The sequence below is a fragment of the Drosophila rhopaloa genome, unplaced genomic scaffold, assembly GCF_018152115.1.
Source record: "Drosophila rhopaloa isolate 14029-0021.01 unplaced genomic scaffold, ASM1815211v1 contig_2, whole genome shotgun sequence".
NCBI classification, from domain to species: domain Eukaryota; kingdom Metazoa; phylum Arthropoda; class Insecta; order Diptera; family Drosophilidae; genus Drosophila; species Drosophila rhopaloa.
Window position 1 is genome coordinate 20,429,683 of NW_025335083.1, and position 24,478 is coordinate 20,454,160.

At 35.8% G+C, this 24,478-nt stretch overlaps 1 protein-coding gene and 1 long non-coding RNA gene across 7 annotated transcripts in view; one reads left to right on the plus strand and one right to left on the minus strand.

The window, feature by feature from the left end:
* Positions 1-24,478, minus strand: part of LOC108049170 (tyrosine-protein phosphatase Lar) — a 123,671-nt gene that overhangs the window by 95,196 nt on the left and 3,997 nt on the right. For all 6 annotated transcript variants that reach the window (XM_044459533.1, XM_044459534.1, XM_044459537.1 and 3 more), the window contains exons 2-3: positions 11,726-11,800; positions 707-980 (exon numbers count right to left, since the gene is read on the minus strand). In XM_044459533.1, the coding sequence (XP_044315468.1) occupies positions 707-803 (97 nt within the window). In that variant the 5' untranslated portion in view covers positions 804-980; positions 11,726-11,800. The remainder of the gene's footprint in view (positions 1-706; positions 981-11,725; positions 11,801-24,478) is intronic.
* Positions 6,830-12,005, plus strand: LOC123037726. Its single transcript, XR_006417604.1, has 3 exons — positions 6,830-7,489; positions 8,592-8,669; positions 11,895-12,005. It is a non-coding gene; the product is annotated as an uncharacterized LOC123037726 (long non-coding RNA).

The following is a 24,478-nucleotide window of genomic DNA, read 5'->3' on the forward strand; positions in this document are numbered from 1 at the left end:
GACGAAAATGGCTTCAGTGGAGCGAATTGGACTTAGGTGGCATTGGTAATTGAATTTCAAATGTATGCAAAGGGAAAAACAGGAATTCTATGATTACTAATTAGCAAGAATGTACAGAATACTAGGGCAGTGCTTTTGGGGGAAGACACTAATTTTAATTTTCCGGTTTTTCTATTAAATTATAGACAGTAAGATTTATTTTGTTTTTTAAGTTCAGTTTTCTTTATTAAACATACAAGTTGCTATTTTGTGGTTTAATATGCTTAAAACATGCTAATTAGTAAGAAAACTGTGCAGCCATATTTGTTAGGAAAACTTATCGACATCCTTATTCATCACTTTTAATTATAAATTTTCAAGTTAGTTGCCTGGTTTCCGCTTTGGCTAATTTGAGCTTCAACTGATTAAAAAATTCTTCTTTATTTTTAGAATACTTGAGCTTTATAAATATTATGCTCTTCAAGTTAAATTTAACACTTGAACCGAGCGAACTTTAGCTGAAATCCAAGTAAACTCAACTCCACTTAAAAGTTGAACTCACTGGCTAGAATGTTCAAAATTAAGAGCGAACTTAACGAAAACTTAGCCTAACTTGCGTGTAAAGTGGCGGAATAAATACGGCTAGAGAAAAAAAAATGTCAAGTATATAAAAATAGTTCTTAGGCATAATTTTCATTTTTAAGGAGAGTTTAGTAAGAATACTTACGGGATGCATCGACGTTAGTAGGCGTCCAGGTGAGCAAGAACAACACTAATAGGCTGGAAGCAGCAATTGGACTGGCTGCTGTCATCTGCAGACCCATTATTTCGATATATTTGCGTCGGAAATTGGGGGGATCGACAGTCGATAACAACAACAATGGTTAATAACTTTTAAATGCTTTTATTTACACAGTACAGTACGGGCTATGTCTCTGTCAGACTTACTCTTTGGCTGACGGACACACTCACTCGTTCGCCAAATGGCACTTTAGCTTTTGCTGCAGGTGCCAAAAAGCCAAGTCGATAGGAAAAATCAACACAAATAATTTTTTTTTTTTTGTGGGAAAGTGGAGGTGTATTTGGTGTGTGTATTTGTGTCAAGGGTGCGTGTGTTTTGTAATTGATTTTATATTATTTTGTAGTCGTAGTTAAACATCAGTGTTTCAATCGTTCGTTAAATACATTTTCGCAAGCCGAAAATCATCGGATATTACAAGATGTGTTAGTAAATGCGATGTCATCATCATTATTGGCATGATAGCAACATGTCGTATGCGTTATAAATATTTGCAATTGTTGTCGTCACGTCGCATTCAGTTGTAAAATTTGTTGTTGTCGTTGTTGATCACACATATTGATTGTTGTCGACATTTTGTAGTTCCAATCGCCAAGTATATTACAGTCGTCGTAGCGATGATATCGCCATCATATTGTGGTTACCATGTGGAGGGAAGCTGTTGTTACTTATCTGACCAAATACCCTTACCTGCCTAAGCTTGAACTTAATACTTAAAGAACTCTTATATTTATATGATTTATATCTAAAATATAATCTGAGATATGCAGTTTATTCTTTTGTCTTATTGGTTTATTTATTTTTTGTTTTGTTGCGATTCAATGCTGTTTGCCGGTTGGATCCTGCAAAAAAAAAAGGGACGCACAAAAGAAAGGGGAGAAAGAGGAAAAAACAATTGTTAAGGATAAAAGTCAGTCGACCTGGCTTAAATTGTCAAAGACCTTTGTGTGTGGTTTTGTGGCGAAAGGAGAAAAGTGAAAATCCATTGGACTCGTTTAGCTTGCAAAATTCAATAACAAATATATTTTTAACAATAAATGCCTGACTCTGAGAAAAACAAATAAATTTTGAAATGTGCTTTAAAAATTCAAAAACAAATTGTGTTGTCGAGGAAATATAACAAATTCATTTGAAATTCAATCAGTTGAACTTAAAATAAACATAATTACAAAAGCCCATAAAGATAATATATTTTCAGAATATAAAAGATTACTTGACAGTTTGAAAACCTAAAGAATTATACTTTACTACCAATGTGAACTATTTTTGAGTATGGTTGGAAATTGATATTTCCAAGTAATTAACTAAACAAAAAATCAAGTTTCGTACCAAGTACTCTTAAGCCTAAATAAAGGGAACCAAATTTGAGATCTCATCTAAATTGACTGTAAAATCCACAACTAAATTACAGAATATGTGCCTTTGCAATGGAGTTCAGTTAAATGCTCTGCTGCGAATAAACTTAATCACGGTAAATTGCATCGGTTCCAAGCTCTTTGCCTAACGTGAAGCACTCATTAAGGCAATCACCTAAAAGCAAATCCCTCAAAGGCAAACCCAATAATTACAGTAACAGGAGCACACTCAGCAGCAATTAAAAAGTCAGGTTTAGCAGCCAAAAGAAAAACCTAAAAGTCAGGCAAGAATTGAACAAACCAAAAAGAAAAGTAAAGAAAAAACCAAACCAATTGGAAGAGCCTAACCAATTTGCACCTCAGTTCATGAGGCAATTCTGCTTTTGATTTCTTTTCTTGTTACCCCTTGTTACCCCTTTGCATCTACTTTGTTTACACCAAGTTATAGACCCACTTAGCTAAACGAAAAAGAGTAAAAAACCACGACTGCAGGTAGGCTGGCTGACCCCCCACAAAATCCCTTTCCATACGTCCATCTACATATATATGCACTTGTAAAAATCAATTAAACTTTTCAAGTGAAGTTATAATGGCTGGCAACCCTTTTCAACCATTCTCACACTCTTTTCTGCTTGATTTTTTGCGGACTTTCGACTTTCTCCTCTATATATATTGTTTTTGTTGCCTCTGGCTGGCAGTCAGTTTTCTTATTGTTTTCATAGCCTCGCATCGCAACGCTTGCTTGTTGTTGCAGTTGTCAAAAGTTTTAAAATAATTGGATTTTTTTTGGTGTTCATGTGCGAGTGAGTGAGTGCACTGTGAGCACAGTGCACGAACATCGGAATGTTGACGACTGCAGAGGGAGTGAAAGGTACTACCTTCCCAACTTCACAACGCCCCCAACTCATTCTATATAAATTAAAATTTCTTTGTTGCAAACCCCTTCGCTCAAATACAGACACACAGGCGGGTACTTAATGCAGGATTGCTGCAGTCATCCAACCAACGCCATCATCGCAAGTATTACCCAATTGCCGGCTGAAGTTTTCAACACCAAATTGTAAACGTCAACAACAACCAGGGAAAGCGTGGGCGTGGCCGATCAGACGCCTATATATGTATATATATAATACCAGCCACGCCATGACGAACGTTTGGTAAAACGCTATTTGAACAAACTGAAGAGGCCACGTTGAAATTGGGTTTTAGCTCAGCCCCGTAAGGAAAAGGTAAGTGGAAAATTTTCTATTAGCATTTCTGGAAACTCAGTTCCCCTATTCATCAGTAATCAATCTATTAACTATCCACGTTTTAATATAATAAACAAATTGCATTGTAATCTCTGGTTGGTCAGCACCTAATTAGCCCCGAAACACATATGTTTTAGCCTTGGAATGATATATCACGGATATCATTTCAATTAGGTTAATGGTAGCCATAAAATATCCTGTGGCTTCAAATGTTATAGCTGTTGACAACAAGATCTAATGATTTCTGGTTTCCACAATAATTCTCTTTATATACGAAGGCTATTTTGGGTATTCATTATACGTGGCGTATGCATAATATATTACTCTGGCAGATGAGAACGGGTTTGGTTTATAACCTTTATTCATGTCTGACTGAAAAGAAAGTCATTTCTCCTTATTAAAAAAAACACTTGGCACAAAAACGGGGAATGTTCCTTCAGGCAAGTAGTAAAAACCATTTTAGGTTGAGCAAAATAAAAGTATTAACAAAATTCTTTACATTTTGCTATTTAAAATCCAAAAGTACTTTAATGAGCATTAAGGAGGCATTTACACGAAAGGTTAAATTAGCTTTATTAATTCACAAAGAAGTTTTGTGCAACCTTGCTGCTACATAGCTTGCATTTTGAGAACAGCTTTGATATCACAGCCGAATCGGCTTGGCAATTGCAATATAACTAGCATTCTAAAAATGTAGTTCAGCTAAGTTAGAATTCAAAGAAAGCCAGTGGTTTTATCTGATATTTCTGGTTTCTACCTACTCAAAGGAATCTCAATTGCTACAAATAGCTTTTATGCTTATTAAATTCTTTGACATAACCAAATAGAACTAAAGGACTCTGGATTTTCATCAAACATTGCTCTTTCACAAGAGCACAAACATTGCTCTTTCACAAGAGCACACTTAGTAAAGAATTTCTTTGGCTTAGAAATTAAAAAAAAGGATTAAGCAAAAATAAGGACTCGAAATTTGTACATCATTTGAAAAATTTACTTTCAATATTAAGAATAAAATACTGTATTACTTCATCATCTTATTTGACTCTGAATTTAATATAAATTCGGACTGGGTCTTTAACCAAGATATAAAAATTGGTCAAGCACTTGTAAGGTCAGCCCCAAAGAAAACTTAAGTTTTCTTGAGCTCTTGCCAAGGATTTCCCATTACTCGCCGAGAACATAACTGTGTCAATCTGCAGAACCCACTTTCCACACACACTGCAGTCCTTTTTTTTCCGTTGCTGGAAATCACTTCGCAGCTGGTCCTAAAACGATTTTAGGCCGCTCCAATCACAAACACACACTCGGCACACCCGAATCGGAAACCAACGAAAACATCAGCCACAACAATCCTTCTCGAAGGCAGCGGTTTTTTCGCACCAAACTGCAGATACCCCTTAAGGCCCACCCAATCGCAAAGGAACTGTGAAAAATTGCCAACGGTTTTGCTTTAAGCCAAAATCAAGTCAGCCCGAAGGCAGCAGGCAAGGAAAGAAAAAAAATGGTAGCTGCTCGTAAAACTGCAAATGAAAATAGATAAAAAGTATCTGTCGACCAGTAAACTTCATTTTGTAAATCAATTGAATTTTCAATTGTGTGCGAGCAAACTAAACCAAACCACGACGAAACGAGGGAACACAAAAAAAAAGGTAAACATAAAAGGACAAATAAAGGAAACGACACTATTACTGAAGAAAGGATGGGGACCCCGAAATAAAAAAGATTCTCTTCCCTGGGCAATGGTTTCAATCTCCATCTCGAAAGGGAGAAGATTGGCGTTTCTTATTAGCTGGTCCAAACGATAAGGACTTTATCTTTATTTATACGTAATATAAAGCCATCCGGGACACACACACACACAAAGGTTCTGATAATTTTTCTTCTATAGATTTTACCAATTTTTTTTTTCTGCCAGGTATTATCGGCGGCTTTGGTTGTTCTTCGTTAATTATGTTTCACGGGAAATTTAGCTCAACTTGTGGGTGGTGTAAATATAGAAAATTTTTAACCGGCTTGCGGCAAAACACGCTCACAAAAACATATACACATACGAGTACAAGAAAGGGGGGCGGGGGAGCATTGTAGAACCGAGGCAAGCCGAAGACTTCGACGATTTGGTTTTTGGTTAACTTGACTAAAATCACTTTTTTGCCGGCGAATTTCTATAGATTTTCTCTTTGCTATTGCATTATATATCCATATATTTCGTTATATCACTTGAAAACAGCTTCAAACGATTTGTTAGATTTTTACAGATTTTTTGAATATACAATTTGTTGTCGCGTCGCTTGTTGTTGATTATCGCACACGGTGAAGAGGACGCGCTCTGTTTCTTACACGTTCGTTACATCCTGCCAAATCCCGAAATTGTACTAAATACGTACAAAACTTTTACGATTGGCTAAGGCTAGGAGCAGCCGTGCTCGTGTTTTTCCGTGAGTCAAGTGTGTGCGTTTGTGTGTCGCCACTCGACCCGAAGGGTCCTCCAGCGAGCACGAGGATGCTCCGACCGAGTCGAGTGTGGTGGATTTACCAGAGAGCGGAAAAGCCGAGCAAATTCGGATGCCGAACGTATGAGCGATGAAAGAGAAAAAGTGGACGATGCCATCCACTCAAAAGTGAGTTTCGCACGAAGCAATGCTCAATAAAATGAACTACTCAGAAAAGGTTAACAGCGTAACAATTGGAGAGATTTTTTGGCAAGAACAGCTCTTGAGCACTTTTTGAGTTTATAATTTTAACTTAAAAATTCGTCCACGGAGATTTATTTATATTTTACGATAGAACTTTGTAAAACTAAATTGTATTTTAACAGCCATTATTAATTTTCAAAAAATTAAATTTTAATCAAACCCAAAAAAAAATTTTAAAAATTTAAAAAAGAAACTATTTCTTAGCAGAGCTGCCTTCCTCAACATTGAGTTTAATATATTTTAAGGATTTTTGTTCCATAACAGTGGAGAGGAAAGAAAAATTCTCTTAGATGCTTAAACTTATTTTAACAGTCACTTTTAGTTTGTGAAACCCAACTCAAAATCAAATTTGAGCCATTTTAGCTGGGACCATGCGACTCGTTTCACTGAGTCTAAGAGAAATGGTTAGAATGGGATCTGTAAACGCATTTAAAAGACTCCAATGTTAACAGGGGCCTTTGTATCATTACTCATATTTTAGCTCAACTCGAAATCAAATTTTGAGAGATGTTTCTACTAGAAACATAAGACCTAAGAGAACTGTTTACGATGAGATAAAAGCAGCTAAGTCCTTCTCAGCAAAAACTCACAAAAAGAGAGTAGGCTAAGGGTGAAAATGAGCTTTCACCGTTGATAAATCGGAAATGTTCGTTTTAAAGCGAACCGAACTCACCGACGAAGGTGAAAACGAATCGCATCCACGAAAAACCCGCCATTGACTTTGACCGTCGTTCGCCAGTCGTCAGTCTCAACTGGAGCGGCGGGCAGTAAGCTGAAATCGGCTAAAAGGACGCACAGGCAGGACATTTCGCAGAAAACCGAACCAGAACAGTTCGAAAAAAGCGAGAACCAATTGTCCTGTGCTAATTTTGCTGGGTAGCATACTTTTTGGCGCGCTCCTGCTTTAATCCTGCCGTCTAAGTGATTGTGAAATGTGACAAGCCAAGTGACAGTTAGCAAAAGCCAAGAAGAGGAGAAAGGGGAACAGAGAAAGGAGAAAGAAGAAAGCAACCAAACAGATGGAAACAACTTGCAGATGCTGATGTTCGAGGTCCCAGGAGACATTTAACATAATAAAAACGAACGTGTGTGGCATTTTTGTGTTGCCTGTTGGCCAAGTTAACTCCTGTGTGTTTGTGTGCGCGTTTGTTTAATGCTAATATCACAGACACTCGCCCCCGCACACACACACCAACTTACAAACAAACAATATTGCAAATGTGTGCGTCAGGCAGTTGGCAAAAGTGTCGTAAATCGTTTAGACAGCGCAACGTGGCCCAGAAACTGGAGAAGAGGGCCAAAAACGAAACGATATGTAAACGACACAGCCGCCGTGGGAAAAACTGCCAAAAATACCCAAACAATAAGCTAAGAAAATGGAAGATCTGCCGATGAACTGCATTTGTTGCTCATGTGAGTATCCCGCCACAAAGATATTATTTCCTCCTTTTTTTCGTTACTTTCGCGCCCTCTTATTTGTATTTATTTTTATGCGGCTTTGACGTGGAACAATTGGGGCGGTGTTCGGAGTGCTGGGCGTGGCGTAATAAATTTTTATGTGCGATTTCTTTTGTATGCGAGTGCGTTTGCTAATAATGCCACAAAAATAAAGGGGCTGCGGGACTGTCCGTAAAATTCCTACAACACAATAAATGCAATTAGAGAGTGATAAACATAAAAATCGAGCTGATTAATTTATTTGAGTGCCATATAAACAACACGTAAATTCCTTTTTGCAACCGCGCATTGTGGTTCTTTGTCAATCACTTATTGTTATTTGGACATTTAAATCACAACAATACCAATATTTCAAGTGCCATTTAAACAAAAAAAAAATTTCGATCTTTTTAAAAAAATTGTATTTTTCTGCTGAGTTTTTAACATTTGAAATAATGTTAGTTTTCTGTAAAATAAAAAAATGTTGATGGGGGCTTACAACGTCGGGGTAAAAGTCAAAAGCTTTTATAATGTGAAACTCTATTAATTTGCATGTGAATTTACTTTTGAAGCATAGCATACAAAAAGGAATTTAATTATTTCGGGCACACCTATTGTTTATTTTCACTATTGACAAACAATTACCATGTCACCATTTATTAGGATTAACAACTATGCCAGTCAGATAGGCATATTCATACATATTCCATTGGAAAATATTCAGCAGAAACTAAAATCGAATTCCAGATGAAAATGTTCGATATCAAATTCATTTGCATAAATGTTCAGAAAAAGCTAAAACAAAAAAATTCAATTGCATTTGTATCCCATTTCAGACCTAAAAACTTTGAATTGCAAATAGAAAAAAATGTCTCCGTTATCAATTGCAAACAAAATTAGGCAAATGGAAAAGCAAACAGCATTTTGCTTTGACATAAATTCTCCACAAAAATTAAGGAACGAACGAGAGAAATGTCGAAATGAAAATATTTTATACTTCGCAATTATTACCACATTTATACTTATGCAGAATTTATAAGCAAAAATATTTCTATCTTTTCTTTTCTTTACTTTTCAGATGTGAAAATAATAAGTCGAGGCAAAGTTGATTTTAACAATGATGACTATCTGCTGGCTTTTGGAGTTTTTATGAAAAGTAAGTAATTTTGAAAATTACATTTTAAGTGTATATCCATTAAAAACAAAAATTTGACATCAAAATTCGTGAAAAGTTAAGAAATGTTTTGGCAAGTTAAGCTATTAAACGTCCTGCTAAGGATAAAGTTTTTTTTATCGACAGGCAACATAACAGAATAAGTATAAAGATAAAAATATGGTTTTTTTTAAGCCTTAAAAAAGCAGTGGGAAAAAGAATAATTTTATGTTCCGAGTCTGTACATTTGTAGAAATATAATAATATCATAATCACAACGGCAAGCCAAATCGTATAAGAAAACATCTGCAAAAAATCGTACAAAAATATATCTATTATGCTTTTACTTTTTTTTCTGCCGATAAAATTTATTTTTCCATTTTTTCTCAGCAAAGCAATTTTTCCTTTAAACACAAAGGTTTTGTTTATTCTATCTTCCTTGAGTAAATACATCTCCGATTTATAAACGAAACTCGGACTTAAAGTGATTTTTTAATAATCTGTGGCAAACTTCACACATTTTATGTTTACTCTTAAACGTTATCCTGTTAATCCCATCCGGAAAGAATCCTTGTCTCCACTGCACCAAACTTAGTAACTTCTACAATCTGTCACAAAGTGTGTATGAGCCAAACTGTTCGCCGATGAATCGTAAAAAATGACAAAGCACACAAAATATAGGGGAATAAGCGTAGTCAACGCAACAAGCAAATGCACTCAAAAATGGAATCTATAAAAATTGCCAACAACAGGACGTGTCCATTGATAAAATATGCGCCAAACAAAAGCAACTTTTCGTACATATTTTTTTTTTGGTTTATGATCAAAGAGTAAAGTAGGGAAAAGTATTCATAAAACAAGAGTTCGGCGAAACAGGGACACCCTGCAGCAGGCACGTAGCTGCTTGCTACTTGGCGTTGCATACTTTTACGCGTCTCTTTAGTATTAATTTGCAAAGGTAACCCGCATCCAGGTAAAAGGATCGTGGGGCTCATTATGCATGCTTGTCCGCACGTAAACCAGCTCTCACTCCCCTTCGACATCTCAAAAGAACAGATGCCCAGATGCCACACACATCGAGGCGGTGGCTCGAGTTTTCGGTTCTGTTTCTGCTAACTTTTACCAATTTCATTTTCAATTGACTGTCGACCAGAACACGCAGCCGGGCTCGGCTAACCACCAGCAATTGAGCGTATGAAACGCCAGAAAGGACCTGGGCCCTCACAAAAAGTTTCTACGGCCAGGACACCAGCACTCACACACAGACACACACTCGCACACACACACACACACACACAACAGGACACGCACAAAGAGATATCAGCAGAGATACAAAGATTTTTTTGTTTTGCTCAAGAATCCTTTTCTTTCATTTCAATTTCGGTGGCAGAAAGTTGCCTTCTGTATTATACTACTTATTTTATTTCAAGCGGAAGGAACGTGTGTGCCCTGTGCAAACCATCACATCGATCCTGCCTTATCCCTTAGAAAGTTTTGCTGCGAAATTACGCCACGCACAATTCATTTGCAAATAGGAACAGTTTAATTTGTTGCTTTTGTGTGTGTGCTGTATGACAAGGATATCCCTGACCGGTTTACAAAGTTTTTGAAAGGACCCGCATTCGGTGCGGAGACACTCACACTCGCACACAAAAGGCTTCTTTATGGGGCATATTGCATTAAACGAGCCGGCCCACAATCAAATCAGTTCGATTGGGGGCTTTCCCCGTCCAACCAAGCGCAGTAATTAAGCCAGGATACGTCGTTCTTTTTCTGAACAGATCAAAATCACCCCAACTCATTCCCAGGGTCCTTTGAGTGAAAGGCAAATATGCTTGGCCAACTGTTTACTGCATTCATTCCATAGTTGTCAGAAGTCTAGACACTTGAAAAGCTTTCTCAAGTCCGCCTTGGCACGTAAGCGAATTGATAATCGAAAAAAAGAGGGATGGCTAAAAAATAAACCCTTAGGGTAGAACTCAGGGTGTGCTAAGTTGTTGACCGGATTTGACAAGTCCTGACAAATGAGCAAGAGATGGAAATGTGATAGCCAACCGAAAGACTTTTGCATGACCAGTGTGAGGAAATTCCAATGCTTACTGTCTATTTGCTAGCCAATTCTGTGTGTCGTTGATCGAATTTTCATCAATATTTTTATTCTATTTTCTTACAATTGTAAGAAATTAATAAATGTAACTTTTTATTCATAACAATCAATCTACTCTAAAACAAAAGTACCTTACTGAACTTCTTGTACCTGTGTTTTAAATATAAAATAATAATTTGTCATGAACGAACATTTCTCTTTTAAAAAAAACATTTTATCGTAGAATTCTGTAATGAATGAATATTTCACTTTTAAAAGTTAGAAATTTAAAAGTGAAATGTTTATTCTACGATAAACTATTGAACTAATCTTCTTATATATTTGAAAAGTATGCTTCAACTGTTTAATTTGGCATTTTATTGTTTAAAATTAACCAAAGTCGTAATCTTTTTATTGGTTTTGTATTTTTTGTTATAGTGTCTATAAAAATTCTAATATCTTTAAAACAGCCATACGTACTAAACTTAAAATATTAAGGAATTGAATGGGTTGGTTTTTTTTTTATTAGGGTCATGTGTGCATCGGATTTTAAAAGGCAGCAGGTTAAATAATTTGGTTTTAGCGATCATTATTCATTCATGTCTTATCAATTATATTGATAATATATATTATTAGTCAGCATTAACATGTTTAACAGACATCGATATTTTGTATTTTTCGGCAAACAGCATTTTATAATTTTGTTCTAGCGATTTTAATGTGTCTTAATTTAAGACTTCAGGTAATAATTGGCATTACCAAACATTTAACATCCGAAATAGTAATTGTTAACCATTTGATATATGTTAAATTAAATCAATCCCTTACAGCACTATTTTGTTTTTATTTCTTATAAAAACATTTTTGTATATTTATTAAATAACTGCATATCTCTTAGTTTTATAAACATACTTTAATAAGAGTTCTTTAAATATTAGTACCAGCATTATTAAATGTTTATTACAATACTCACGTTTTGAAACATAACCATTATTTATATTTTTCTGTTTCCTCGGTTCTTCAGAAGTTTTCGGTTCATTGACATCACCTATAAATAAAAAAATACAAAAAATACATTTTATTAACTGTGAATAAACATTTGGTCTAATTTTATAAATGTTTTTATTTCCTATTTATTGCAGATGCTCCTAAGACGACAATGATGTATGGCCTCTCAATATTGTTATAAATATAAATATTGTCATAAATAAAGAAATTTTGTAGAACAAATAAAATAAAATATACAGTCTATAAAAAATACCTTGAATTGTGTTCGTTAATAAAAGGGGGTTGGACCTGAGCTAAGGTGTATACCATTTAGGGGTCACAAAATGATTGTTATTATAGGCTCTTATTATTATGATTATTATTGTTATCAAAGCCAATGTCAAGCCACCGCAAAAACAAGAACAATAGTCAAGGAGCTCAGCAGGACAACGTCAAAAAGCCAAGAACATTGTCAGGCGACAAAGAATGGAATGGAAAAAAGGAGGAGAACGTGCTCGACACAAGGAGCCGAACATACATTTCTCGTTGGTCTCAAAAATTTATGTATTGTTTGTTTATTTGTTTATGCAGTGCTTTTCTCCTGCTCAAGGATCTCACACACACACATAGACACACACACACTCACACACATGATACACCGCTTCAGAGTTTCCTTCTTCCAGTCAGTTTCTCATGCAAATTTATACACCTTCGCAGGCTGCCATAATAAATATTCCCAAAAATATATCTCAGCGCCTTTTGTCTACTTTACGCTCCGTCTGCCTTTTCTGCTCTCCCTAGTTGTCGCCTTGTCACGTGTCGGCATCATTACCACACGTACCAGAATTATTTGTATAAAAAATATATATCGTTTATAAGCCCCAGCAATTGCCAACACCAAAAATAACGTTGAATTGCGAATGCTCTTTAATGAAAGGGTCCCTCAGTGTGATAGATTAAAAAGGCATTTAAAGAACTCCCCGGGCGGTTAGAATGGGGAGAAAAATTTAAATCACCAGTAAATGTTTGCCATGAGCAGAGCTAATTGTTCAATATTTGTGGCCAAAAGCAGCTGGCAGTTTGGTCCCTTTGGGAAATGCGGGGGTAAATTTACGACACATATTCTCGCCTAAAACTGGGCAACAAAACATGCCAAGCATGTCGAGCCCAATCGTCCTGAAAACAGTCCTCTCCCCTTCTCCCACCGGTCCTTTCCCCCCTCTTTATAGACCCCACCCATATGTCCGCTTCCCCATAAGCGTCACAGTTAATTTGTTGACAGCTTTGTTGGAAAAGCGGGCTGGGAGTAGGAGCCCAAGTCCGAACCAAGGAGGAAACGGAAACGTTGGGCGGTATAATATGGCTGCAGGACACATTGGTGGACAACCAGACAAATGTCCTCCTCCGCTGGGACTACAAGGCGGAGCCATGTAAAGTGTGCAAATGACCAAAGAGAAAAGCCTGAGAAATATCAGGGCACAAAATTGTAATAAGTGGGGTGGGCAGAAGGCGGTAGAAAATGTTCGACATTCCATATAGATTTGTGGGCGGCACAAAGACAGAGTGATAGACCCGATAAGCAATGCAAAGTATCTTTATTACTTGCAAAAATAAAGAACGCTTAGTAAATAATTATTCAATACTCTTATGTACTCAATCAACTGCTTTTTCAAAATAAGAGATAATTTAACTTATATTCCAAAATTTCTTACTTATGTAGGTGTTTCCCCCATAAACTTTGATCAACCTGAAAAATGAAATAGAGAACATAATAACTTCCGCATCCATTCTCCGGAAAATAAAAAGCCCGTAACCTACCAACATATAAATAAATACAAAGTCAATCTAGTTTTGTCCACCATTATTTTTTGATTTGATTATCGATTGCAAGTAAGGGAAATCTAAGCGAATCAAAAATATAGATGACCACCATTTGATGTATTTTTTAAATACAATTTGGAGTAGAATTTTCGATGGGTATCTGGTGCCAAAAGGTCTAGTCAGTCAGTTTCGTTTACTGTGATGTCAAATGCCGGCATCGACGTCGTCATCGTCAACTAATTGGGTTTTCGGCTCCTTCCATGAAAACAAAAAATATTGGCGTATATTTTTTGGGAAGGAGAGAAGAGCACAAGGAAGTGAAATGCCAGGAGGTGAAGATACAAAAAAAAGCTACGTGAAAAAAGATTAAATTTCCTCGTTACGACTTTCATCTGAGCTGCAAAATAAGAAACCGAAAATTGCGACAAAAATGAAAATAAATATTGAATTATTGATATACAATATCTCAAACGAGTATTGAGTGCCAGCTCACGAAATGACAAGGATTTTTTTGGGGGTAGCTTGTAAATAAAAATGACAAAAACACACTTATATATATATATATAAATGGGTTCTTATTTAAAATGCAACAGACAATTTTCTTTGCTTAAACTTAAAAGTTTGATGTATTAAACCGATAATCTTTTGACTTCAAGTTATGGCTCCGATTTTTAGATATTTTATAACCCGCTGTTAAAATGATATTAATGATGTATTTTATTTATAAAGTGAAGATATCAACTCTTTTATTACTTTTCCTCGCTATCTGAGAAGAGTACATTTTTAAAAAGTTTGTTAATCTCTTGAAATTCCAGAAAAATCATTTTCTGGGGCGTATATTCCACTCTCTTTTCGCAGCTTATTGTCAACGCAAATATTTGTTTATTTATTTTCTTACGTAAGACGCGGGTAGCCCACCGTTTCCAACCATCCAACGTGGCTCAGCATGGGCCCTGGCTTATTTATTTTTACGACGAGTGCGCTTTTTCTACCTTTTTTTCTTTTTGGTGGGGCCCGCAACAATATTTTGCATGTTTGCATACAAAATATCATATTTGCAGAGATTGTTTCATTAAAAAAAGCAGGTGCCGCTGCTGTGCACATATTTCATCTGCCTACTCTCCAGCGATGAAGCCTGCCCCATCCTGTAGTACGTGTTTAGCTTTAGCACCTCCCTTTGGCTTCCAAAACGCCTACACATGCGTGAGTCATAAAATGGTCATATTACCAAAATAGCAGTAAGTGCTACGCCAAGGAAATTGGTTTCCCCACGCACCAAATATTGCCGGTAGTATGGATATGTATATGATAGGGTAGTCAAAGGGAAAACGGCTTCTAGTTTTGTATGCTGAACAGGTGGACTTCACTGGTAAACTCGTAAAAGTTTCACCGATTTCTGTTGTATATTGCTGTGGCTCAATGCATTGGAAACGCATAAAGCCTAAGAGTATGCCCGCGTTTAAGCCATAAAAAGACTGAAAGAAATATTGTGTACCAAGTAATAAGCCTAAAAAAGAGGGCTGAAGTAAACGACTATTTAGCCTTTTTTTTTAGTTTACATGATAATCACTCAAGCAATCTCAAGTCGACCAGCGTTTGTGTTCTTTAATATCATTTTTATATATTTAAGGAAGTAGAGAGAAAAAGTGATTTGAAGTTCGTTCTAGTTGCATTTGAATAATCATTTTTTGGATCAGATAAAATTTAAAAGCTGTGACCTTTTACTTTTTTTATTAATAGACATTTGTTGTTTTTTGACAATGATTTACTATGCTGTCATTGGAGTTTATTTTGGTACGTAATTTTTTTATATGAATACCAAAGTTTAATTGCAGTACTACTTTAACTCATTAAAATTGACTGATTTCTTGTTATACCCTATATGGCCTACCATCCTCCCTTCAAGCCGAATATAAGTTAAAACATTTCCGGTTTCCTGACACTTACTCTGCCTTTCACTTAAGATGTCAACAGCTACCCACCTGGCCGGTCACCTCGGACCACTCACAGCTAACCCCTGCAAACACAATGTTAGTCAATTATTTCGTTGACAGTAAGCACATAAAAATACAAATAGATGACACCCAATGACAACGAAGCGCAGAAAGGCAGCAAAAAAAAAAGAGGAAAAGAAAAAAGGACCACGAGGAGTTCCTGTAATGGGTTTGAGGCATTCGAAGTCATGTTCTAGTTCCACTCGGCAGTGGAACGATTTGTCGCTACCTTTTCTCTAATCTATATTTTGCTGCTCACTTGCTGCTCCTTTCTGCCTATGAAAAGGGGGACAAAGGACGCACGCCTTTATCGGAGATTAAGTGCGATGACATCGTTATACTCATAGTCGCAGTCATAGTCCCAGTCTTCGTTAGTTATATTGTGTTGAAATGTGCTTACAGGACATTAATTTCTTGCACCTGGCATTAAGATAATTGTTGCCTTTTGTTAGGCGATGGCTAGGCGAGATAATCAAGTCGTAATTTGGCAATGTGTTGCTGGGCCTCTTGATAACATAGTACAATGTGTGCAGCAGTTGATTCGGGATAGCAGGACAGTCGAAAAGGACGACTGGTGGGCGATGTAGCAAATCAATCAATTTCCATGGAAGCTACAAGGACTTTAAAGTATCAGCAGTAAATTTTAATTTAATTATAAAGAAAATACTTATGTTATTACTTTAATTACTAATTTTATCGTTATTATTAGTTGTAAAATAAATTTAAAACACAATCAGTAATCGTTGGGGTTCATCATACTAATTTTTCTAATATTACTTTGGTTTTCAAGTCTCTTTTTAAAACACCTGACATTTTGAGTCACCCCTGGCATATGACTTTTATTTATTGTCACAGGTAATTCATTTTAATGAGAGTGAAACCACAATTTATTATCCATTAGGAAGCAACAGCCAAGCCAACAAAAAATTAATAATAAAAGAAATCATCACAACGCCTTATAGCTTGGGCAAATGTAATACGACAAAATCAGCTTTTAATGGGATGGAATTTGGAATTTGAGAGGAGGCTGTCAATCGCTTTGAACTTTGAAAGGTCACACACACACACGGCCTGAACTCAAAGCAATTTTGTGTAATTTAATAACAAAATAATAGGAAGCAATGACTTAAAAAAGGCTAAAACAAGAGCATGAAGAACAATAGGGTGGATAGCATGAGTATGGGGATTGCGTGTGTGCTGTCATAAAATGAAATCATAAATTATGTGGCCCACTTTTGAGCACTTCTTGTCATCTGCGCCAATTCAGTTGGACGAGTGGCGATTTAATTTTTTGGCTGATGTTTGTTATTTTTTGTTTTCCTTTGGTAACTCAACACAACGACAAATGACTAAAAGCCGCCTACGAGCTTTTCGCAGACCTTGCTTAGTAATTGCTTATGAAATATGCATAGACCGCCTTCTCCGCCATCATCTCTCTACAGTTAACAGCAGGCACGCACCCTTTTCAGCCGGAAATCTTTGGGGGCTTCTTCTCTGCCTTCTCTGCCTTCTCTTTTCACTTTTTTTTTTGTACTTTTTTTATACAAATATATATGACTAGATATATTGGGGGTAAGACCAGCCTAGCATGACATAGCCACTTAGCGGCTACATTAATGGCAGTGCCAAATGACTCTATCTTGTGTTTGCGTGTGTGTGTATGTTAGCCGTAACTGAGCGTGTAACGGTAAATAAACTAATACCAACATTTTGCAGACGAAATGTCTTAGGCATAAAAGTGTAGCCGACTTTCCTGCGTATGAAGATGTTACGTTATGCTTTTCCCACCCCCATTCCCACGCCCCACCCCCCCACCGCCTGTCGCTCGTCCACCGACTGCATCATGAATATTTAATGCTGACATGTACAAAGTATGGCACATATATACGAAAACTTGTAACTGTACATCAACAACATCTGAAGGAAGGAAAAGCGCCACCGAATGACAAGAAAAATTACAAACGTAACAAGAAAGTTTCGTTTTTTTTCCTCCCTCGGCTTAATTTTTCTTTTTTTTTCCCCAATCTTGCGGTTGGAATCGAACATACAAGAGCGAGATCTTTACCAAGTTTTGGCGGTAAAACCAAAAAAAAACTAGGTCAATATTGGCAATGAAGAAGATTACAATTTAATATTATTATTTTGGAACTGTTGTGAAGTTGACTGATATAAAATAGAGCAGTTTTACTAGGAAGCAGTATGAGGTATTCGAATATAGCCATAAAAGTGCTTGGTGGTTTTGTGTTTCAAAAATGTATTAAGGATCAACTAAAGTATATGATTTTATTTTATGCAGCAGCCCTTAGGCATAAATTTCAATAAATTTTCTACCTCAGTTAAAATTTGGATACAAATTAAAGAGTTGCAGATTTATACTGCAGCTCAACCAATGACCTTATCAATCATAATTGGGTAATCCAAAACTAAACTCATAATCAAGAACACCATTCGCTTCAAATTTCTTCGATGCTCATTAGAAACATGATTCCATCTACTCTAACCCACAGGAATATCTGGGCAGAATACGTTTCGTATAGTTTACATCTATACACACATGGTTTGGTTTTTAAAAAAGCTAAAATTTTTATGTCAAACTACAATTAAATTGACTTAGGTGGGTTTTGTCAAAGAGTTTTTAATAACAAGCGAGTGCAGTAAAATAAAATAAATATATTTGATAAACAAGAATTTTATCGATTGTAAAAAAAAAGAGCTCTTGTAAAATAGCATTTTTTAACAAAAATACTTTTTCAAAATACCGAATTTTAGACGATTTTTGTTAAAAAGTGCTATAAACCCACAGTTATAAACACCCAAATCATCAAAATAAATGATGAGAGTTTCGGTTGCACGTGAAACTTCCAAAACTTCAACTAACACACTCTCGCCTGTTCACAAAGCAATTTATACATTATACATATACTAAGACAACAGAACAATTTAACGCTTTAATGATAATGATGTATGAACAAGGCAAGGACAACAAACAGAGGCGAAAGTTGCACGTGTGTTAGCCTTGTTATTCCCGAACGAAATATTTGGCGGCGGAAAAGACGAAGGAGAAGAGGTGAACCAACGCTTAACAAGCTAATGTGCTTTTAATGGTTCCGTTGGTTTCGTTTTTTGGCCCAGCCTGATTATGCCATTCCGGGTGAAGGAGGAGGACGGGGGGGCAAAGAAATACAAGTAAAATACACAAATAATTAAAATTAATTATCTTGCAATTAGTTTACGATTTACTCATTAAGCTGAAGGTTGAAACGTGGCGGACGATGTCCAGAAAAGTATGCAGCGCCTTTGTTTGTTTGCTTAATTTACCTCACTCCCGCACACACACACTCACACACACAGGCACTCTGTGGCATGATACAATGCATGTATGGAGGATAATGGCTATGACAATATAATTATGAAATTAGTGCTCTAACATTTCAATTGAGTTGTTTATTTGATTTATGTGCAATTGCAGAAGCAAATGGAATATGACGCCCACTTAGCATGCTCTCAAACACACATACAAATACCCACAGCCAACTAATGACATTTATTACGCATACGGCATGTTGACTCTGACAATTATACTCAGCAGGAGTCGGCCTTCCTTTTATTGACATTTAACACACTCCCCATCATCCAGGACATGTTCGTTCCTTTTTTGTCCATGATTTATGACTCTAGTCCTGATTTCACCGATTGGTTAAAATCACTAAATTGTTTAATTTTCACTTTTCTCTATTGCCTTCCTTCCACATTCAGTTTAAATGTATTTGGGCCCCCTGACTGCCACGGCGCTTTGCAAAGTAAAGTACTTAACCGTCTGCTTATTATTAAAAGGCAAAGCTTAAGTGGCAAAGTCAAGCTAATTGAATTAGCCTGGCCCAAACCCCGTTGCGCGAGGTGCGTGAAAAAAGCAGCAGCACAACAAACCCAGCAAAAACACACAGAAACGATAAAAAAAAAGGCAACAAGAAGCGGTAATGTTGATAAAGTGCCACCAACTCAAAAAGATTTTACATTATTTTTGACAAAAAGGAGATGATGATGGACAGGCTTCTGTGCACTCAAAAATGCCCTTTTTATTACGTTTATGGTGCCTAAATAAAATGTATAGCTAAACTATTTTTTTAAGTTTCTAAAAATGGTAGCTATATTTGAAATGCTTGATAAAAACAAATACTGAGAAATGTTTTGAGAGGAATTTACATAGGAATTCTAAATAACTCCCTTAAAATAATTAAGTTTCTATAAAAGATTTTTAAGTTTGAAATGTCATGTTTAAATCAAGTAAACTATGTAAAATTAAATCTTTAAAAAAATTTATAAATCCGTTGAAAGGAATATTGAGATATAAGAGATCGATCAAAATTAAACATATTTTTTTTTTAAATAAAAGTTTCTAAACCACTTTCTTACATGTTCGAAAAAAAATTATAACAAATTTTATTCAAAGCCCAAAGTTATGTATTGTTTTGCTTTAAATTAAAAGTGTAAAATATTCGTCTTCTTGGCCAATCCCAAAGTCACCTCCTCTGCCTGTCGTGTAACCTTTGGGCAATAGCATTAAAAAGGGTTTTTAACGCAACGGACAACACCCTATATTCGGTCACCCTAGCCCAACTTGGCTATCGGTTTACGCGCTATGCTTCGTTAAGTGCATTTTGAATTTTTAATGTTGAGCGCGCTTTACCCGCTCGCTGCGGAGAACTCGGAAAATGAAAGAGGCGGCTGGTCGGAGAAAGGAACCCGAAGTCTTCAGCTTTTGCTGTTGCTGTTGCCGGCGGGGTCCTGGGCCCTGATTAATTCGCTTTATTAAAAAACCATACGCCAAGAAATGCGTAATACTTTTTAGCACTTGGCCGGGACCAGCAGCTGCTCCACTCAGCAGTAACAACAAACAAGGCAAAATAATCAACACAAATTACACGGCGCGCATAAATATTCCACGCTGTCTGGGAGAAAAGAGGTAAGGGCATTGGGGAATGGGGAATGGTGCACTGTTGCTGTTAAGGATATATACCCTTGGCCAATTAATTTTTAATATACGCTAAACATTGCAACGAATTTTTGAAAATTTAGCCAGCGAACTTAAGACAAGCGGCCAATGAGTTCTGCCTAGGTTTGCGTATTATTATCTTAGGATAATCAGTGGGTATCATGAGTACTTGTGTAAAGGGTATATGTACTGTCAGTCAGTTGGTTTATTTCTATTTATTCCAAAACAAGATTTTGTATAAATTCTCATAATTTGCAGTATTTATAAATTTATGTAGATCAAATTATTATAAGAAATTTTAAAAATTTAAAAGTATTGTCCAAACAGTAATTTTAGATATATTTATATCCGAGAATTTTCAATTTGATACCATTAGAACATGAATACTAACCTTCTTGAAACTATATAAAACATTGTTTTTAGTCGAATTAAGCACATTATAAGCTCATGGGATAAGTAAATAAATATTACTTTCTTCAGCAGTGATTGAAAAAAGTAAAATATATCCTCTTTTCGTATAATCGCTTAAGTTCCAAAGCCTGCGCATAAAATAGTCGAGCCCCCAGGATGCACTGGTACTACATATTTTTCTTAAGCTTGCGGTTTCTTTTTCATGATTTGCAAAAGTGCCAACAGCAGTGTAAAGGATTTTAGACCAAGCCAAGGGGATTAATAAAAGGATTACGCAGCGGAAAATGCCAGCTGTGATGCTTCGAGAGTTGGCAATGCTAATGCGGATGCGGATGAGGAAGTCGGTGGTGTCGGTGGAACTGAGGGCGAGGATGCTGCTGATGGCAATTTGTAGCAACACTCGACTAGGATAAGGATATGTGGGTGTGGGCGTTGTGTGGGCGGTATGGGCGGTGTGGGCGGTGTTCTCGGTGTGGGAGGCACTTGCAGCAGCAGGCTAATTGCGATCCGGTTCGCCTTGGCTGCACCAGCATCAATGGGCTTTCGCCTCTGCCACAGGCTGCAGTTTTTCGATGGCCGGCTTTTGCGTCTACGGGTTTTGTATGGAGTGTCTGCGCTCGAATATATGGTTGGTCATATATTAAAAATAATCCATTCGATATCTGTTTTAATACTTCAAATTTATAGCACTTGCTCCAAACAGAAGCAACAGCAGCACCACCAGCTACAATAACAACAAACCACTCTCTGTGTCATTTTGAAGGGCTTTTAGCTTGGTATTTTATTGCTTAAAGGATGCGTCTGCCCATCAACATGCGAGGGAAGATACCAAAATAGCATTTGTTATTGCATAAGTTCAGAGCTTAAAGGTTTTCGTTGTCTAGGCTTGGTTTGTTTAAATGTATATTTGTATGCAAAAGGAATAGGAAGTTGCAAACAGACGAAACTTTACAATTTAAAGTTGGAATGTGGAATGTGAAAACGACTTTAGCTCGAATTTATTAACTGCAACTGAATTTTAAAAAATTATTTTAATAAAGAACGGGTTTTTTTAATTTGTCTGGCAGCGAATTTATTAAATTACTCTAAATTCAAAACATAAAAGCTCTAAAATATGCTCCCAATTTTGATTTGTTTAAATTTATTTTATATTTTTAATTTTTTTAATTGTCAAAAGAATCCAGTAATACAATTTTTTTTTAAATTCAAATATCTTCAATAAAGTCACAAATCCACCCTCGCACTACATTCGCCGAGATGTCATTTGTTATTTTTATGCCCATTTTAATAATGACATTTGTCTCGGTTTTCGCTGCGGTTACTTTCTTATATACGGTCTCCATATTTTTATGGATAATGCCCGAGCGCTGATTTGCTTACAATTGACATAAACGACCATCGGATGAGTTATGTCATAGCTCAGGCGGGCTTACCGAACTCCCACATATAGCATATAGCTATAGCATAAGGCATATGGCGTATGGCAATGCAGATAAGCCGCACTCAATCAGCATAAAAGTGTGCTATGCAAAATCATCAGGGAGCAAGGAGCATCGGGAAAGGAGCGCTGCCGTTAATCAAGGCACCAACATCTGGGGGATATAGAACAAAGTCAGAGAAAATCTAAATTGGGACTCTCCCAACACGCACGCATTTAATTAAAGTAAAAGCTTTGCTTTTTTTACTCATTTTGCATGGGTTGCTTATTTTTCTGTTAGTGGGGAAATGCAAAAAAATACTTGCAAAAAATGTGACCGTCAAGGGATCCAATGCCTTTCCGACTCTACAGTTGCAGTTGCACCGGGTAATAACGTGCAATTTATATGCGTGCCACTAGTTTTTTTATTCCGTAGAAGCCTTGGCAGAGCAAGGCACTCTGAGGATTTCAACTAGGGGAAATGCACTTTCAGCTCATTCATTATCTTTGCAGCTGAGTGAGCAGATTACATTGGTATAGGTAAAGTGGCTTTCCCCTCTGTATTCATTCGAATTGTCGGGGGTTAGTAGTGAGAATGAACTCAAATTATCGGGGGTGCTTTATAGTGAAAATGAACACAAATAGGGGTAGTAAATTCAGTTTGTATGAGGGTTATACATTCCGTCTAAAAACAGGGGAGGACTTTTCACCGTTATACAAGTAAAAACGCTTTATAGCACTATAATATAAAAATAAATGACATAATGTGACGTCACATTTATACAGAAAATTAGTTATATTTCTTCTGATGTTATAAGAAAGCTTTGCTATTAAATATAACTACTTCTGCGGTAAAACTTTTATATTAGTTATATGCTTGAACTTTATTTACACATGTAAAACAAGGTTATAATTTTATACGGAAAATATTTTTGGATTAGGAAGCAATCCAGATGTTATATATAGAACAGATTGAAGGCTTTTTGTTTACCTTATACAAGAAATAAAATACATATGAAGTAGAATGCTTTTATCCTGTGATAATTCATTATATTTCTACAGTTATAGACTACATCTCTAGGATGTTATAAATCTGCGAGTCTTATTTTATACAGAAATTTGCTAATTATAGTCTAAGTCACGAACATTTTGATAAGAATGATAATGGATTATTTTTCTTAGTGTGGAAAGTTAAATGAAAAAAAAATACAAGTTATCAGCTTTGCTACTTTAGGAATACAAATAAGAAATTGTTATAATTCGGAAGGACTTCTTTCATACAACTAATCAGTTATATTTTTGGATTTCGATTATACTAACCGAAAATTGTTATAATTCGGAAGGTCTTCTTTTATACAACTTTTATACTTGTATACTTTTTATACTGTACTAAGAACCGATTATTTTTCTTAATGTGGAAAGTTAAATGAAAAAAAAAATACAAGTCATCAGCTTTGCTGCTTTAGGAATACAAATAAGAAATTATTATAATTCGGAAGGACTTCTTTCATACAACTAATCAGTTATATTTTTGTATTTCGATTATACTAACTGGAAATTGTTATAAATCTGAAGGACTTCTTTTATACTTGTATACTTTTTATACTTTACTAAGAACCGATACTGCGCGCAAGGACTAAATCAACACAAGGAACGAACAAAAAGCTGTATTTTTAAAAACTCTACACATTGGGCTAAAATCTTTATAAAAAGCTCTAGAGGTTATAGGATTTTCTACTTTTATAGACCGGCTAAAACATAGATTTTGAAAGGATATCAAAAATGTAACATTGCAGGCCATAATGTTACGAAACTGTTAGACATGTCAAATGTAAAGTAAGGTAGAATCGTTTTACATGTGTTTATGATTTTACTACCTTGATAAAGTGGCACGTTACAAACAATAAAATGTATGTGTTCTAAACAAAAAGAATATTTTCTTTTAAACACGATATTTAAAATTAATCACAAATCAAACAAATAATCTGATCATTATTTTACAGCATACGAGATAGTTTATTAACTCTTAATCAGAAACTTATTTTAAAACATTTTTTTTTTAGTGAATCATAATTATTTTTATAAAAAATTATTTAATGATGT